Source organism: Aspergillus brunneoviolaceus (assembly GCF_003184695.1).
Source record: "Aspergillus brunneoviolaceus CBS 621.78 unplaced genomic scaffold BO95scaffold_3, whole genome shotgun sequence".
In the NCBI taxonomy this organism is placed as follows: Eukaryota; Fungi; Ascomycota; class Eurotiomycetes; order Eurotiales; family Aspergillaceae; genus Aspergillus; species Aspergillus brunneoviolaceus.
In genome coordinates this window covers 712571-730605 of record NW_020290733.1, presented here as the reverse complement: position 1 = coordinate 730605, position 18035 = coordinate 712571, and the positions used below count along the sequence as shown (strand labels likewise).

General features: G+C 52.3%; 7 protein-coding genes across 7 annotated transcripts; 5 read left to right on the top strand and 2 right to left on the bottom strand.

Moving 5' to 3' along the window:
- The first annotated feature begins 230 nt into the window (after positions 1-230).
- On the top strand, positions 231-2171 carry BO95DRAFT_438230 (uncharacterized protein). The gene has a single exon (XM_025585459.1). It carries the CDS (start codon positions 375-377, stop codon positions 1962-1964), a length of 1590 nt encoding a protein of 529 aa, XP_025447493.1. The 5' UTR covers positions 231-374; the 3' UTR covers positions 1965-2171.
- A 100-nt stretch (positions 2172-2271) lies between these two features.
- On the top strand, positions 2272-2750 carry BO95DRAFT_117929 (uncharacterized protein). Its single transcript, XM_025580424.1, has one exon. The coding sequence runs from the start codon at positions 2320-2322 to the stop codon at positions 2572-2574; it is 255 nt and encodes an 84-aa protein (XP_025447492.1). The 5' UTR covers positions 2272-2319; the 3' UTR covers positions 2575-2750.
- A 700-nt stretch (positions 2751-3450) lies between these two features.
- BO95DRAFT_510496 (uncharacterized protein) lies at positions 3451-4999 on the top strand (the record flags this gene model as incomplete). Its single annotated transcript, XM_025591353.1, has 2 exons — positions 3451-3650; positions 4714-4999. The coding sequence occupies 2 exons, from the start codon at positions 3451-3453 to the stop codon at positions 4838-4840; spliced, it is 327 nt and encodes a 108-aa protein (XP_025447491.1). The 3' UTR covers positions 4841-4999.
- Positions 5000-5088: 89 nt separating this feature from the next.
- BO95DRAFT_438227 (uncharacterized protein) lies at positions 5089-7320 on the top strand. The gene is made up of 2 exons (XM_025585458.1): positions 5089-6876; positions 6937-7320. Exons 1-2 carry the CDS (start codon positions 5222-5224, stop codon positions 7169-7171), a joined length of 1890 nt encoding a protein of 629 aa, XP_025447490.1. The 5' UTR covers positions 5089-5221; the 3' UTR covers positions 7172-7320.
- A 1882-nt stretch (positions 7321-9202) lies between these two features.
- On the top strand, positions 9203-10721 carry BO95DRAFT_478413 (ankyrin repeat domain-containing protein; the record flags this gene model as incomplete). Its single annotated transcript, XM_025590037.1, has 3 exons — positions 9203-9683; positions 9758-10409; positions 10560-10721. Exons 1-3 carry the CDS (start codon positions 9355-9357, stop codon positions 10719-10721), a joined length of 1143 nt encoding a protein of 380 aa, XP_025447489.1. The 5' UTR covers positions 9203-9354.
- Positions 10722-12114: 1393 nt separating this feature from the next.
- BO95DRAFT_495410 (putative glycosyl hydrolase) lies at positions 12115-15110 on the bottom strand. Its single transcript, XM_025590817.1, has 2 exons — positions 13839-15110; positions 12115-13742 (listed from the first exon to the last, which is right to left on the bottom strand). Exons 1-2 carry the CDS (start codon positions 15090-15092, stop codon positions 12264-12266), a joined length of 2733 nt encoding a protein of 910 aa, XP_025447488.1. The 5' UTR covers positions 15093-15110; the 3' UTR covers positions 12115-12263.
- Positions 15111-15582: 472 nt separating this feature from the next.
- Positions 15583-17634, bottom strand: BO95DRAFT_449269 (putative alpha-L-rhamnosidase A; the record flags this gene model as incomplete). The annotated part of the gene is made up of 2 exons (XM_025587939.1): positions 15583-16455; positions 16525-17634. The coding sequence occupies 2 exons, from the start codon at positions 17632-17634 to the stop codon at positions 15583-15585; spliced, it is 1983 nt and encodes a 660-aa protein (XP_025447487.1).
- Positions 17635-18035: the final 401 nt, after the last annotated feature.

Sequence of the window (18035 nt, the reverse complement as noted above, 5' to 3'; positions counted from 1 at the left end):
GACACATTTTACTCCACTCTATTGCCGGCGACCCGATCAGATGTATGTGTATGACTGTATGTACATGTACATGTATGTATTGGTGGATCCGCTTCTAAATACCCAAGTACATTGTAAGTTTGTAACATGATCCAGGGTTCGCTAAACCAACCAGGCCCACAATTGAGGCCTAGTGTTCTTGTATTCCTGGTCCAAGTGAGCCACCTCCTAATTAGTCCATTGAACTCAATCAACAAAATAGCATTCTTTAAATGAGGTAGAAGACATCTGATGCTTCATTTCTGCCAGTTCAAACCGCTCCCAAGTGTTTTTCTTCCATTCAACACTTACTTCTGACTTCCCTACCTTGAACCTCATACGACCCGCCCATCAACATGTCCGACTTAGCGCGGAGCACCGGACTGCACGAGTTGCCCCCTGAGATCTTCGAGTCAACCCTCACACACCTGGACCTCGAATCGATCAAGGCTCTCCGCTTAGTCGACCGAAAGCTGGCCGAGAGGTGCATCGGACCCCGATTCCAAAGGTGCATCCAACAGCCTGTTCTTGATGTCTCACCGCAGAGTCTTCGCTCTCTGCATGCGTTGGCGCGCATTCCTGCACTCAGCAAGAAGATCCACTCGCTCACATCCCTTGCCATAACAATGGAGCCTTCTGGGTTAGACAAGGACATCAAATCTGGGTGGTACAGAGTGGAGAAACTCAACAAGCATGGATACGTTACTTCCCGGAGCACAGCCAAATTCACGCCCGAGGAACTGGAAAAGGCCAAATCTGATCTGCGCTGGCTCAATGAACAGCAAGAGGCCAGAGATCAGGAGTCACCGAGCGAGATGGTTGAGATCCTGCAACTCGCGCTCAAATTGTTTGGAACCGTGGATGTCATCCGCTTTGATGGCGGGGTCCTCCGCGGTCGGACGGAGAGAAAGGCGCCCAATTCTCAAGACTGGCAGCCACTCTGGGCGCGAGCCTCGCAAATCCTCTCGTGGGTTTTGAAAGCAATGGTGCAGAGTAGGGTCTCGGTGAAGAGCCTTGATATCTTTCGTGATACTGATAAATGCTGTATTCCGATTGACAAGATCACCGATATTGCATTGGATCTGGGCCCAGGGCAGCTGGAAATACTCGGCAAGGATCTGATATCGCTTAAGCTCAGTATTTCCATGGCTATGGAGGATTCTCTTAAAGATGAGCTGGAAGATGAGGACGAGGAGGACGAGGAGGACGAGGAGGAAGAGGAAGAAAAGGAAGAAGAAGGAGAGGATCCCCAGCCCGTGCTAGAGGATGGAACACCCGGGATAGCATCACTCTTCCTCAAATCCGCACCAGCTCTTCGAGAGCTGGACTTAACATTCCGGCGCACTGCATATGGACAAGAATTATTTCACTACTACGATAGGATCGTCGACACTGTCCCTCATGAAACCCAATTGCCATTGTTGGAAAAATGTGGGTTGTCGGGATTCGCGGCCAAAGGACAGTCCCTGCTGCTCTTTCTCCAAAAGCATTCCAACCTGCGCTCGTTGACGCTGCATGAGTGTCACCTGACCTCTGGGTCATGGACCCCGATCTTTGCTCATTTGGAGCGTTCTATGCCAATGCTGGAGAATCTCAGCCTTAAGAACCTGTTTGGGAGACATATGCAGAACCTGAAGTATGCACAGTCAAGGGGACATGCTTTACTCGATCCCACTCGTGAGCAAGAAGCAAAGGATGACGAGCAGGAGGGCAAGGGGATGGTAGTCCTGCTGCCAGTCTGGGACACAAATTGGCCACCGCAGTGGACACGCTACTCGCATTCCAATGGATTAGCTGTGCACACCAGGGACTTCACCCGCGAGGACTTGGCCAAAGGACTGGTGTTCCGGCCGCTTAGAAAAGCGCCTGGACGAGCCCTTGGTTCCCCTGAGCTTATGCGCTGGAGTAACTCTAGGATTCAACTGTACGCGCGTCCCACAGGTTAATGGCATGGTTTATTATTTGAGACCCTCAGTCAGAACAAGTTGTTTACAGCCATTCAGCCAAGCGAATTACCTCTGTACAGTGCTGAGATGGTTCTACAAAACCCTGGCCATCTCCATCAGTCAAGGGTCAAGGCATATGAAGTACTTGCAGAAAGCAGAATCGTCATTGTACCACGATAATTGTACTCTATATACTTAGATGAATCATGTACATGTTATGCAATGTAGCTACCGAATAAAGTAAGCCATTGAGATTGTGCCGATTGAACTGAGCCGGAAAGCCAAATATTACAATTTAACCCTAAAAGGCAGGACACATCGCGGCTGAATCGAGTAGTCGCGGGAGGAATCATCCATGAAGACTAGGTTGAATGTCTTCATAAGCCTGGCAATCCCGATCCACCAAAGAGTACCATGTATAGCACCTAAACCCCCACGCACGTTGCCATCCACAACAACACCCATGTTCCAGGAGATCTTCTTGCGAGAGCCACAAGAAATAGCGTCAGGACAACTCCACATTTACCATGTATCTGAGTGGTACAGCGTCTTCTGGCATTCAAGCCACGACATAGCCCATGTTTGTGTTTTGCCCCTCCCAATAGAGTAATCGGATCGTACTTGAAGAGTTTCTCCCCCTCCAGTGGTAACCTCATTACATAAAGTAGATTATCATTTTACTTTTCTTATAGGTCGTCGACAAGGTCTTGTACTGTAGGCCGTCGCTGGTATAGTAGTTAAGAACTTTCCAAGTGGTCTACTTCCTGGAGATCATTTCTTATCAACATCCAGATAGCAAGATTATAAGTTGGACAGTAGGTAGCATTAAAGACCCTACACTTACCGATCTGTCACTGCATTAGGCATCCACTGCACTTCCAACAGGCAGCAATGTGTACTAAGCGGGGCTACTTACTGGGTATGAGGTATCACTAATCCCAAGGAGGCTAGCTTGCATCGGAGACAGCCCTTGCTCCACTGGGCCCTGGGAGTATACCAGACCCTGGTCGAAGATTTCTCTGTCCAGATGCATAACTCCGTACCTCGATCCTCAATCATGGAATCCAGACAGTGACTGCCGATATAACAGATAGATCTGTTCCCCATTCAAGAGTTTCCATGGGTTATATGTGCTAGCAAATTGCCACCTGGCAGTGTGCCGAGACTTTTAGTATGTGTATTGATGGATCCACCTGAAATACCCGAGCACTCCGTGCCCTCGATCCAGGGTTCACTGGATCAATAAACTCCCCAATTCAGGCTTAGTGTTGTCATAGGCCTGGTCCAACTGAGGCAGTTCCCAGTCCGTACTTCCCCCGATAGAACCTCGAAAAAGTACCATCATGGACTGCACTCTCGAGAACCAGTCCAGCAGTTCAATTCTGCCAATACCGACCGCTTTACTCATATAAAGTGTCTTGTCTACCGGGTGTTGTTGACCGGCCTACTACCATCGGAACCCACAACCTCAGCCAGCTTCATCAGGATGTCCAGCCATGAGCCCAAGGGCAGACAACTGCATGAGCTGCCGCCCGAAATCTTCCAACAGGTCCTCACCGACCTGGATCCGGCGACCATCAAGGCCCTCTGCCTGACCACGCGCGCGCTCGCCGAGAAGTGCCTCGGGCCCCGGGACCACCTCATCCAACCCGTGCTCGTCGTCTCGCCGCAGAATCTGCGCGCCCTGTATGCCAGGATGCACGATCGGCTCTGCCCAGGCCATGAACTGGAGGAATAGTCGGCGAGAGCTTTACGCGCCGCTTGTATAGGTCAGTGATGTGGGGTGCTTGCAAATCTGTTTGTGGAGGCGGTCCCATCATTGAAACATACGAGGCTAAAGTGAATGGTAACTATTACAAATCTTGAAGTCTTTTAACTATACTGTGCGCATTTAGGTCAGCAATCTCCCACAGGAAGTCAGACTCAACACTATTGCTATGACGAACAAAGTTGGTCAATTACTGACTCACCAGCGGTTGTAGTGAAACAACTGAACGATTCGGTCTTGGGCCGAGTAAAGTCGCTTTCACTTGACTGTGGAGACTAGTACCTCTAGTGCCTGTCTCGCCGCACCGGCTAGTAATAGAGGACCCACTATGTTGATCCTCCACCTGCGCCATAAGCGACATCACCGGTCTGAAGACAGATACACTAGTCTTCGTGAAGAGAATTCAAGTCTGATGCACACACGATTTCCGACATCCAACCCAGTTACTCGGAACGAGGCAGAATTGATGCTTACGACAGGATATCAACGCATAGAGACGGTCAATATATCGATGCAATTATCTTGCACTGTCTTAATGTAAACAATTGGTCAGATGCCCTGAGATTTTGTGATGGGGGTGGATAGAGGAGAGCACTAGGTCAATAGATTAGGGATCAGTGGTTAGGTAGGTACTCAGGCTGGAAGCAGACCAGGACCGGAAGAATTCTCGGACATTGACTCACTAGCTACATGCACCGTACCTACCCACTACCTTACTGTCTGACTGCTAACTTCAAAACCTCCCTCTGCACTCTAAGTCTAGTTGCCTCCTCGCTAAGGGCTTTATTAGGCTGCAGGTACTGCACTATGTGGTTCTAATAACTACCCAGTCATTACTAGAACGATCCATCCGAACCGCTTGCCGAGAAAGGCTTTCGGTTCTCCCTGAGGCTCCCAGGGCCCATGGAGACTGAGCATAGAAAACATGGGCGTTCCATGGGACCCTACGGCAGCTTCTCGCCCTAAGCCGCTGCTCTCCAGCGGCAATCAAAGCACTGCGTTCTTCTCGTTCTTCTGCCTTCAGACTCGCTCGCTGAACGTAAGCAACATTGTCTGCGGCGCGGAGAATATCCTCGCCAGTGAGTTCGGGCTGCGATGGTGGATCTGAATGTCTTGTCATAAACCAAGGACATTTTCCGTGGTCTGTCGTGGAAGTTGTGGCAGATCTGAATACCGCAGTTCAGTGGTGCGGTGGGCGCTCGTTCGGGATGACTACTTGCAGCCCTGCTCATCTCCATGGTTTCGCTGCTGGAGCCTTCAGCCTCGCGTGGTTATATCATATTAAGAGACCATCAAATCCAACAATGTGATTTTATCTATATTTCTCCAGGGAGGATGCCAACGCAATGGTGTGCCAAGCGCAGATGGCGGCTCAATATGGCCTGGAATGTGGAGTCTAGCCTTGAACCCCTCAATTCCTCAACTCACCTGCGCGCCTACGTACTCAACCGTCTCAAGCTGTGACGCGCAGAACGCGCGCACTACCACCATGATCACTACAGTGACCCCCTTCGCCCCAAATGCGACGGGGTGTTTGTCGACTGTTCAAGGGCAACAGATTGCTGTCGCATCGTACATCAATCCCCTAAGTGATCCGGCCGCCTGGGATAGGCTGATCGATTACGATGTGAGCAAAATGCCTATCTTGGTAGCCAACGTTTTAAACGGTCCAGATTCGACCGTTGACCCGAGCTGGCAAGGTGTGATCGAGCGAGCCTCATCTGCAGGCAAAACGGTTCTCGGCTATGTGCGCACCGGATACCTGGGCTTGAGTGACCAGGTATTCCAGACGCGGCTGGGCTCGGGCAACCTGGCAGATTGGACAGCTCAAATTGAGGAAGATGTTGATATGTGGTACAAGCTGTATGGCGACAGCATTGGCGGCATATTCTTCGATGAAGGCTGGCCTGAATGCGGCATCAACGATGAATACGTGGACTTGTACAAGTATATCAACGCCTATACAAAGCGTGCTCACCCCAGCGCGTACACGGTCCTGAACCCTGGGTCACCCATGGCGTCTTGCTTTGAGGATACCATGGACACCCTCCTTACTTTCGAGCAGAGCTACGACTCTTACATTGACAACTACACACCTAACGACTGGAATCCCAGAGATCCGCGGAAGCTATGGCACACCGTGTACAACGTGCCCAAGTCTGCCATTAGCGAAGTAGTCCAGTTAGCCAAAGAGCGCGGGGCGGGCTTCTTGCAGCTCACCGATGACATGTTGCCCAATCCATACGACACTCTTCCCGCGGACTCGTACATCCAAAGTATGATGGATGGCATTGACGGTGGCTCGCTGTCAAACGCGGGTGCAGTCGCTTGGGAATCGGACGGCGCTGCGGGAGCCGTGACAGAACTGACAGTGATGACCTCAGACTACAGTTCGGCGAAGTTATCTTGGGCTGCGGCCTCGAATGCTCAGGGGTATCATGTGTATGCCAGTGGTAGTCTTGCTGCCAGCGTTCCCAGCTCGATGACCGAAGTGACAATCGGCAGTCTCGCATCCGGAACCAGCTACACGTTCTACGTCAGTGCCGTAGGAGAAGGCGGCAGACTGGGTTCGTCTTCGAACCAGGTTACCGTGACCACCAAACGACTACCGGGTGGGAGGGCGGTAACAAATTACAAGTCATCTCCCCGGGAGAACTCGACGGTCATTGAGGCTGATGTGCTGGTGCCTTATTCCTCCGTCCGCCTCTACATCTGGCATTCGATCGAGTGCGACTTCGACGAGGATCCAGGTTGGGGTGTCAATTTCAACGTGGAAACCTACGTCTGCACCCACTATATGGTGGATGGCACGGCTCTTTACCGCTACGACGGGGTCTTTGTAACGGGGTCCACCGCGCCCCCGTGGTCCTGGGAGGTGATCGACACCGTCACGCTCGATATCAGTGGCTACACTTACACGTGGAATCTACCCCTGGGCACGTCGGCTGTTGATACGAGCAAGTTTGTGGTGCAGGCGCAGGGCTACAACCCCATGATTAACGCCTTCGAGCCAGACCCGTCCGACTATGACTGCAAGGGCTCGTCCATGTGTACCACCCCGGAGTTGTTGAAGTGGTGCGATCACGCTGCGAATAACTTGTATCGAGACGATGAGATAGACTATCATTCGGCCGAGGTGATTGAGTGAGTCATCCATCATAATTATAGCTGACGCGAGTCCTGACCTTATATCTCTGACTATAGTGATAGCGTCTACAGCAATCAGAGTGGAAACTGCTGGGGCGATCTGACCCAGGGTTGTGGTGTCTTCATTCAAGGTCAAAGCTGCAGTATCAGCGGGAACGAGATGTGGAATGCCTACCAGAATATCCGCAACATCGGCGGCTGTAAGAATTGCGGCTCGTACCATCGAAAAGATGGGTGCAGGGTGACCGTCGATTATGTCTATCAATGCGACAATCATCAAGATCTATCATGACCTTGCAGAGAGTGAACAGGGAAGAACTATCGTCCTTATGATACAACCGATGTGAATGACATAGAGCATACATACCTAACGTATCCAAACCACCTGTCTCCTCTACTGTAAACTTCAAGTCCGGTGGGAGTGGAACGCATGGTGGGGACAAGCTCCACCAAACCACTCCACTTGTACCGGTTCGATCTTCACATCAGGAGCCAACGCAGCGGGTTCCATGGTAAATGAGTTGACTATTCACTTAGCTAACCATAACCAAGTACGTACTCAAAATGACCCAACTTCCCAGACCAATCGTTCAAAACCCCATTTCCTCCAGACAAACACCCCATGGCCCCCAACAACCCATTCATCGACGCCTTCCACGACGCCTGTTTCGAGGGCAACCTCCCGCAAACCCAAGCCCTTCTCGCAAGCGGGCGCCTCATCAGCCCCACGGACCTCGACGAGGCCCTCAACCTCGCCACCGGCGAAGCGCACCCAGACATCGTAACCGCGCTCTTCGCCGCCGGCGCCCGCGTCACCCGCGATTCCGCGAGCTTCCTGACCGGCAAATCCGGCCATCAGCACCCGAGCATCGTCCGATGCTACCTCCACCACGGCCTCGACCCCAACAGCGTAGTCTCCAACGGCGAGCCTCTTCTGCGGTACGTCCAGCCCAGCACCCCCCACTCCCCACCCCCCCTCTGCTCTCGCATCTTCTAGCCTCTAAAACCCCCACGACTAACTAAGCACCCGAGGGAATCCAGCTTCTTGAAAGACCCCGCCTGCGCGCGCGAATTACTCTTGCGGGGCGCGGACCCCAACCGCCGCGGGCCCAGGGGCGTCACGCCCCTGGCCTGCGCTCTGGAATACGTCTGCGAAGACACATCGCTCTTCGAGCTGCTCGTCGAACACGGAGCGAAGCTGGAGGCGGACCTGCTCTTCGAGGCGGTCTGCTCGCGTGGAGAGGGGGGGGGGGGGGGGGGTTCAAGACGCAGAAGGGGCTGGATCCGAACACGACCTCCCCGGAATGGGGCACGCCTTTGCATCGGGCGGTCTCTCTTGCGCAGGAGGAGGTCGTGCGGGTGCTGCTGGAGGCGGGCGCGGATCCCGCGGCGAGGGTGCGTTGCAGGCAATTCGCTGACCAAAGCCCCTCGAAAGTCGCCGAGAGGCGTCGGCTGAGGAACCCTCAGCTGCTGGCTTCGCGTAGGACTATACTTGAGATGCTCCTCCGGTCTTGAGCAGCGGGGCGGGGTGAAGGTGGTCGGTCGGTTGGATGCGATAGTATCAAACCCTTGGACCATAAGGACCGATTAGTCTCACCTAGACCTTTTGGATGGATGTCAGCGGGCTATAGAGGTAATAGAGTCGAAGGACGGTCTACCAGTGGTTCTAATCTTGATTTAAGTATTATACAGGCCGATACAGGGGTCATTGAATTGCCCCGGGCCGGCTCAACTATAGTCTGGCGCAGCCAGCCCTACCGAGTAAGTCATGGAGCCTTATAGAACTCTTCTTATCTTGCAGCTGTTCCGTTGATCTTCGCCTGCGAGGTCCGTCAGGTCTCTACGGATCTAAGCGACTCTGGCTGTCGTCTTCATTTCCACTGTTTTATCAAGCAATAGTCATGCGAGCGGTCCCTGAAATCTCTGGTTGGAGCCAGCCACTCACTCACCTGAGACCCTGGGGATCCTTATACAATATTGTTATTGTTGTAATATAACGGACTTGGTAAGACTTTACTCTTTCTGTACATAAATCCTGTGCACTGAGGAGAACTATATCTAGATAAGTAAAGGTAAATTGATATTTAAGTGGAGAAGGCTTCCAAAGTCATATAGGCGGTGTTCATAAGAGTCAGCCATATTTGCTATCATAGCTCCCTCTTACAACGAACATACTAGGCTTGATACAGATTGGATTGTTATAGCGTGGATCCACAGTGCCAGTAGGCAACCCTTGCCAGGACAAAGTATTTATGATTTATACGAAAGGAGATCTTGGCACTGCAAATCTCCAAACCAATGCCAAGACCGACCCATGCCAAGTGTGGGAGTAATGTCCGTCCTTCCAGGTAAGCTAGACATGACATCCATGATACACAGTTACGAAGATTCCCACTAAATAATAAATGTGGGTTTCCGGCTTTTACCACCGCCTGCCTCTCCTCTACACGCACACATTATCTCATTCTACGCACCATGTCACCTTACACCGTCGAGGACGCTTTAAACATTACCTTTGAGCGAGCATGTAGCAACGGTGACCTGCAAGATGTTCAGAGGGCTCTTGCCAGCGGGGGACTCTCTGCCGATGAACTTGACACTGGGCTTCAACTCGCTACCCTTGAAGCTCATCCACACATCGTGGCCGCACTCTTTGATGCCGGCGTGCCTATGACACCTGGCGCGGTAGGTTCCCTCTGCGGGAAGGATGGCGGCCAGCAGGATCCGCGTGTTATTCGACTCTTCTTCGATCGTGGCCTGAAACCGAAGAAATGCACCACACCCAAAGGCGAGCCTCTTCTACGGTATGACTGTCATCACATGGGGCTCGTTGCAATTTCCAGACTAACGCCTGTGTGCCATAGCTTTTTCAATTCAGACTGTTCGAGCGAGGCGTTGATCCTAACCGCTGCGGCCCGAGGAAAGTAAGCCCCCTCGTTAGCGCTCTCGGTAAAGTTCACGAGGACGGCGGAGCCGTGTTTGATCTGCTTGTGGAGTATGGGGCGAAGTTGGACTCCGGGCTCTTCTTTAATGCTCTTGTTTGGGGCACGAATTCGGCGATCAAGACTCGATTCCTTCTTTCCAAGGGTCTCGATCCGAATGCCACGACCTCCGCAGAATGGGGCACGCCTTTACATGCCGCGGTCCTGTTCGAGCATGAGGAGGCTATCGAGGCTCTACTGGCTGCTGGCGCAGATCCGATGGCTCGACCGGAGTGCGCGAGATTTGGTGATCGAAGCCCTACGGAGCTTGCCGAAGCGCGGTTCCAGCGAGGTTCGGAGAGCTCTGGCATGAAAGATACATATCAGCGGATACTCACGCTCCTTACCGATGCACAAGACGGTCGTACGCCTTCGGCGGCGAAGTGGGGGATTAACATGCAGCACACTACCGTCACGAACAGGTCGCAGATTTCGGAAGATGCCGAGGCGGGTTTAATGGCTTATAGAGCACGGGTGGTGGGAGCACCGGCTAGGAAAACCAAAGTTGCCCCGAAGAAAGAGCAGAAAGATACCGCGAATGATGGTAGTGTTAGTAGCCGAACACGGAGTCAAACTAAGTCAACTTCCTGATTTAAACATGAGCCTCTTCAGTCTTGTTGGCAATGAAAGACACTACCGCTCTGTATGATCTGAACTTCTTGTCTCAGAAGGAGATAGGACTGATCGAGGCCTCCCCAGGACTGGACCTCACTTGAAGTCCCTGGAGGGGAAAAGAAAATGGTCGACGTACCTAGTAGACTACCTCTCATTCCAGTTGCGCAGGCAGAGTGGAGAACCAGCCCACGGAGGTCGGAGATTGACATTGCTGCTCTGAGCCTCACAAGAGAGATTGAATCTTAGCGATCTATGAGTCATGATGAGCTTGTCTCACATTTTGTGTGGTCATGGATCCAATCCGTATGGTCATGCTAGACTACAAGCACTAAGAAAGCCTAGCAGTAAATAAAAGTGGGCTGGGAAGATTGTTCGACCTGTCGGCCAACGTTCCCACCTCACTGGGGCATGCCAAGGGTCCTACTAGATAGACTAAAAGGTATTCTAGTCTACGTGTAGATACTGGCCGATGTTACTAACCAATTTAGAGGGCGACTAATACCAATCGAGGCCTTGATGTTCTTGGCTCGCCCTGAAGGGTCCCAGAGTTTCCAGGGACCGGATTCGACTTTTCCTGATCTGGTGCAGACTCGACCCCACTGCCCCTGGTCCGATTTTTCAATGCAACCAGGAGATGTCTTTCAACTTTACACCTTCCCGGCGACTCCGGAGTGGTGGCAGGCAATCCGATCCACGAGAAACCTTTCGTGTCCAACAGAAAATTCTTCATTGTATGTGGGGTTGGAGCGAAATTTCCGAAGTATTGCTGAGCTTTGTCGGAGCCGATCTGCTTTTTTTCTTGTAGAAGATCATGACCGTCTGACACCTGTGCAATGACAGGCATGCTTCCTTGGGTGTACTCTGTATGTACATCGGTTCACCGAGAAGGCCCTTGGCTCGGGTGACGGGACAGAAGCACAAGCACACCGAACCTTGGGTTGGTATGCTGGAACGTCAAGCAATCGGACTGTTTTGAACTGTTATGAATTCGACTTGACACTCAGTTACCAGAGGGGCTATATAGGGATCAACGCGAGGTCTTAGACCTAAGGCGGGATGTTCCCCAAAAGTTTATCTTTCTTATGTCAGATCGCAGTGTCCTTCAAGAGAATATGGCTGTTAGGTGGAAGCCATTGAAATAATCATGGATTCGAGATCAGGTTACCTAGTCTAGTAGGCTATTCTCGGTTTAGTAAGGCCGCTCCGCGCCCGGCCCTTTCCCAATGCTTCTATAACAGCACCAACGGCCTCATAGATTCGTTGCAAGCTAGCGGGCATAGCGCAACCTGGTCAGTCTTGTAGCTTTGTCTACGTACGATATCAGTTATGGCACAAGTTCCCTCACTATTTGATCTGGTACAGTGAGATCCCTGGGTGCTTCGCAAGTGATAGAAGAGGGATAATAATCTGGAAAGGGTGAAGGTATGTACTAGATGGCTTGACCCCAAGCTGTCAAACGGGGTAACGCTGACTAGTCCTTCCAGATACAGCGTATGCAGGAGAGCTGCAAGTCCATGTGTTGTCAGGGATCCAGATTGTAGTCAGGAGAATATATGCATCCTCTCAGCCGTTTCAGTGATCACAAATTGACGCAGGCACGGGTCAGGTACGACCTTTCCTGTGGAATACGATGGGATACAATGGCTACGAACAATGAACGTCTACAGAATACGAGAGACGAGAGGAAACATCAAGCGCACTGAAATCATCCCCTATAGCTATGTAGTATCAAGCAGAAAGTATGTTTTGTTACAGCAGCAGCAAAGCATAGTAGTCATCTTGCACAACTCACCCTCGAGCAATCACATTCCTCTTCACATTCAACCCAGACATGACCATCCTCCATCCATCTTTCTTCGGCGTCTGCACCGTCAACTTGAGATTCTCCCGCGGAAACAGCGTCACATAGTTATCAGACCAATAGACCGGCGTGATTTCGCCGGCCTCGCTCTCTTGCTGGCTCGCCGCATCGACAACCGTCAAATGCATAAAGAAAGCCGGGATATCGGCCTTGTTCTCCAGTGTCACCTCTAGAGTCGACCCATCTTCTCCCTTCTGCTTGACGGTCACGCTCGCCAGCATACTCGCTGTCCGCAGGTTGCTCAACCCGGTGAAATCCGCATACCGCGAGACCGGAGTGGTGTACCAGTTCGATTTGCCCCAGTCGAGCACATCATTCTCCTTGGTCACCCAATACACATTGCGACTGAGGACTGACCCATTGAGGGCATCCTTGAGCAACAATCTCAAGAACCCCACTCCTTGTAGACGATTCACCCCGTCCGCCATGTTGGCAACGGGAATTGATGCCCCCGGCTCGGTCTCCTCCACCCCCACCGCCTGCTTATCCACCGTCTTCCCATCGGCAGCGGTGATCAATTCCACCTCCACCACCCTCTTCCCTGTCTTACCCCCTCCAGTCAACCGGGGGCCCTTTAGACTGACCACACGCACCTCCCTCCTCACATAGTCGTAGGCAACGTGCTCACACCGTGCCGCCGCCGTCTTCGTCCCAAAATACGCCCCCGCAGGCCGAAGATAGTAATCGAACAATTGCCAATGTAGACTCGGCCACGCGCTGTTCAGCATCCAATACACCAGTCCTGTTGCCGGACGAGCATTACTGCTGCTGGCAGCATTTTGGTTGATCGCGAACCCCTCGAACACAGCTCGCGTAGCTTCGTAGTCCATCAACTGGGTCTTCTGGAGGTAGTCCTCCAAAGAGGTGGGATCCCCGTAGCGAAGGAACAGCGCGGTGTTGTAGATCTTGCGGGTGTGGAATTCCCCGGCACCCCGCGGGGACAGATGATAGGATCCCGACGAGGGGTGACTCCAGAGGGCGTGGAGATCCGCAAGGGAGAGGAACTGGGTCAGAGAGGGCAAGGTGGGTGTTCCGACGCCGGGGCCTTGTTCGGACCCAAAGCCGTAGGCAGTCCCGGACTCGGTTATACCGGGTGTGTTGTTGGAGGTCCAGTAGTTGGGAGGCACCCAGTCGTAAGGGCCGAGCATTTTCATGCCCGAGGGTCCCAGGCCGGATGGGTTGCCGCGGGCGGAGGCCGAGGCGACGATCGGGTTGGTCCAGTTTGTGAGTTGGAGCGCGGCAAGGTATTGCCTGCTGGCGGATTCATCGGGCCAATAGTCGGATCCGAGGATGAAGGCGAGGAGTGAGGGGTGTGCTTGGAGGTAGGTGGATTCGTGGTACATCTGCCGGTAGGCAGTTGTGTAATCCGTTGTGGTCCACTGGTGGCCTTGACCGTCATGGTTGTACTGGAGAAAGCTTGGGGTTAGTGAAGTGATGACAAGGGGGAACAGATGAATGTTTCAATTGGAAAGAGGGGTGGCGGTGGGGTTGGGTTGACATACGTCCCATCCTTCCCATTTATCGCAACATTCCCACCCGGCTATGATCATGATTCCCATTTGGTCTGCCAACTTGTAAAACTCCGGGTGCTCGAGCTTGCCTTCGAGCCGAACAGTGTTGAGGCCCATGTCGAGGATGTAGCGGAAAATGGTGCGGACGCGATTCAGGTCGAAGCGGAGGAAGAGGTCGGGTGCGTAGCCCGCGCCTCGCACATTGAAGGGATGACCGTTGATGCTGAATGAGAGATCCTTATCGGGGCTGAGCTGAGAGGTTACGTGGCGAATACCAAAGGTTGTGCGCGGTGCCCGGTCTGAGATTGTCCCCTGAGGCGTGCTCACGTTGAGCTGAACCGCATAGAGTGGCTGGCGACCCCACGCAGCAGGCCACCAGATTTGGGGGTTCTGAATGGTCACAGGGAATGAGATGGTTGTGTGCTCGTTGGGGTTGAGCCGGATACTGCCCGAAAACGGGATCCGCTGCTGCATGCCAGTATCTTGCTCCGTCTCGATGATCCCTTGGAAGGATGCTTGGATGGGCACATTGTTCTGGTTGGTGACATCCGTGATGACTGTCACCAGCACTCGCTCACTGGGTGCGGTCTTAAAGTCGGTGACGATTCGAATCGGGGACAGAGAAATAGGACCTGTCTGCTTCAGCTCGATATTGCGCCAGACACCGGTGCCATTATCTGGTGGCGCCGGGTTCCAGTCTGCGAAGCCTTGGCCAAAGTCGACAGAATATTCGGTTGAGTGGGCTTGAACGAGAAGAGCGTTTTTCCCTGAGCGGACGTGCGGCGTTATGTCATACTGGTGGCCGCCAAAGCATCCTTGCTGATAGTCGCTCCAAGCTACCTGTGCGCCGTTGAAGTAAATATCAGCCTTGGAAGAGATGCCGTGGGTGATGAGGAAGAGATGGTCGCCCTTAGGTAGGGGCTGTAGGCCGAACTCTTCACGGTATAGCCATGGGGACTGAAAGTCGGATAGATCGACGCCGTTCATATGGTCCGAGTAGAAGAGATCGGTCTCGTTGTAGACCCCAGCTTGAAGCAAGCCGGCCATGACGGTGCTGCGCGACCCGATACGGTGCCATGAGTCCGTCGTGGCATCAGGCTGCGAGAGCTTGCTGGCTTCTTCTCGGGCTTGAATCGAGGACTGAAGATACCAGCCAGGAATTATAACCGAGTCACCGGGCGACAGACTGAATCCGGAGACCAGACAGAGAAGATTGAGGAGATAGAAGTAGATTAGAGGGTACATCGTGCAATTAGTCCAAATCATGATGCTTGCTTGCGAAGGATTGTAGATACTTGCAAAGATGATTGGAACTGTAGATGAGATGGAAAGGAGTGTAGTTGACGAGAATGAAAAGTAGAGTTGATGGGTAGCGGTGACTCAAATGTCCCGTTAGGGAGAATCGGCAAAAAAAGACACCACGGCCCCGACACACCATGACGTCGGTTGTACAGACAAAGTCTTCGATGATATCGAGATGAGGGATGAAGACAAGCTCTGAGTCACATGTCGCTTGAAAAGACAGCCGGATCATATTGTCGGACACCGTGTTACGTCGACTGGAATTCAATCCAGCTGTGAGGTAATTCAAACATACACATGAAATGATGTCAAGGCAAACTGCATGATGCTATGTGACGCAGGTTGCTAATATTCTGAGTATTCAATGATGAGAGACCCTTTCCGCTGAAAGACATTCCAGAATATCTTATCTCTTAGATCTAGAATGAATGGTCTATAGCCCCTTCAAGGTCCAAGTACCCCCTTGTAGACCTCGAGCCTTGCCATTGACTAACTTCACAGCTTGCCCACGCCTAGATATCAGCTGCCCAGTAGCGCCCTCAATCTCCACAGACCCTGAAGTACCATTCGGCGCAGTAAAGGTCAACTGCTGAAACGTCCCGGTTGCAGACTTCTGAAATTGAGTTGCGAATAGTCCCAGTTGTGTTTCAAATCCGGCTTGGACCTCAGTGAGGTTACCAGGTTGAGGCTTGAATAACCAGGTCGAGCCAGCGGGACCAGTTAGACGCAAACCCGCTGTGTAATATGTGAGAGCGGAGGTGGGACCCGTAGACCATCCGTGGGCATGGGACACTCGCGGTGTGTTTCGATAAGGAGCATAGGCCAGTGACCCATCGGTTGAGTAACCTTCGATAAAAGTGGAATTTGTCATGCGTGGGTCGTCAAGCATGAACCCCCACTGCAGGCGCAGAAGATCTAGTGCTCGATCTGGTTCATCAGCTAAATAATGCGCTTGCAGCTCGAACCCGCCGATAAAGGGAGACACAGTTGACCCAGCTTCAGGGGCGGGTGCTCCATAAGGTCCCCATCGTGCCGCTAGAGCAGAAGAAATAGCTTCAGATTGATTAGAAGAAAGTGTTAGATTCGCTTTAATGGCCCAAGCATTGCCATCTTGCGGGTGAAGTGTCGTGGTCTCGTTGTCCCGGTACAGGCTATTCTGTGCGTCCCAGAGACGGGCGTTGGCAGCCGCTTTGATCTTCGATGCAGCTGTGCTCCAATTGCCCACGTTGGCGCGATCATCGAGAGAGCTTGCCAGAGAGATGGCGTCATTGAGGACGTAGTAAAGGATCGCATTAGCTTCGATGTTCTATGAGCAATCAGTAACGTGTTATTAATAATTGTGCACAATTTTGCGTGAGTGCTAAGGTAGACTTACATGTCCACCCATACCGAATCGTAGCCAGTCGGCACTGGCTGTGATATTGGCAAGACCTGAATTGTCCAGGCTCGACAATGCCCATTGCAGACCTTTCTTGTATTGCCCCCAGTAACGAGTGATCCAGCTTCGGTGTCCAGTGTATTGATAATAGGACGACGCGCCGATCAGACTGTGGAGGTGGTATGTGAAGCTCACAATATCCAGGAATGGCCTGCCTGCATAAGGGAGTTGACCATTTGCCTTCTGAAGCACGAACAAAGACTCCAAACCTGTGCGAACACTTTCGAGATCCGCAGTGCTGACTGCCGCGCTTTCTATAGCAATTGACATATCGCCCGGCCAGACCAAGCGATCACGCTTCGCTCCATCAACGAGAGTAGTACTGCCGTTAGTGATAGTGTAATTGTTCCACCAGGAATCGGTTTGAGGCAGAGTAATGTTATCGGATGAAGATATCACGCCCAACCAGATCAGGGAGTCTCCGGTCGCGGGATCAATTGTGCAGAGCTGCAAGGTATAAGCACCTGCATACCAGATCCGATTGATAAGCTCATCGCTGCTGTGGAAGTAGCCTTTGTAACCGCGAAGATCTTGAGTTGGAGCCGCGGTATAGTTAATGCTGAGACCATCCAGGGATATAGTGGCGGTAGAATTATTGACAAGTGTGAGGTATCGGAACGCACCCCGAAGGTGCTCCTTGTCCGCACCGTAGGTTCCTGGTCCATGGCCCACTGAGAACCAAAGAGGCGAATCAAGACCAGCATCGCTGGTAGCATCGCACGCCTCGCTGCTTATCCACAGGCTCGACTCTGTGAAAGTAACTCCAAGTTGAGCTGCTCTGGAAGAGACCGAAGTCACATCCAGAGATACTATACCAGCAATATTGCGACCAAAATCATAAGTCACGGACGACTTGCCATGAAGAGTCGTCTGGTGGGTTGTAAGACCGACGAGAGCTTCAGGATTGTCCACAGTTCCGTTGACCTGATACACCAATGTAGGATTCAAAGTCCTTGAGTGTGGGGCAAGAATATAGTCTTCAAAAGGAACGGCGTGCGAGCCAATGGCCAGCAAGGCCGGAGTCAAGATCCAGGATGACCACAACATGTTGACTTCGTAATGGCTCCGTCTCCATGGGCTTTTGAAAACTCCTCTGTCTTGAGGAACGCTGGTGCCTATATACGTCTCTCACGAGCGACCTTGACCTGACATCAGAGCAGATCTGGCAATACATAGTCGGGTGAGCAAATACCGAATGCAAACAGACTCGGTTGAATCTCTGACCGAGTACTGCGCACCTCTAGGCCCCTCAGCTTTCAAATCCTGCAGAAAGTGGAGATCATGTCATCAGGATACAGAAACTTGTGTGGGGTATGCGGCAGAGGCGGCATCTCTCCCCTGAGCTTGCCGAACCTTGTCGAGTCGAGTATAACAAGAGGTGTGCCGCGAGCTTGATAATAGATCTCCGTCATGTAGGACAGAGAACTATTTGGTGTAGCCATGGTCTC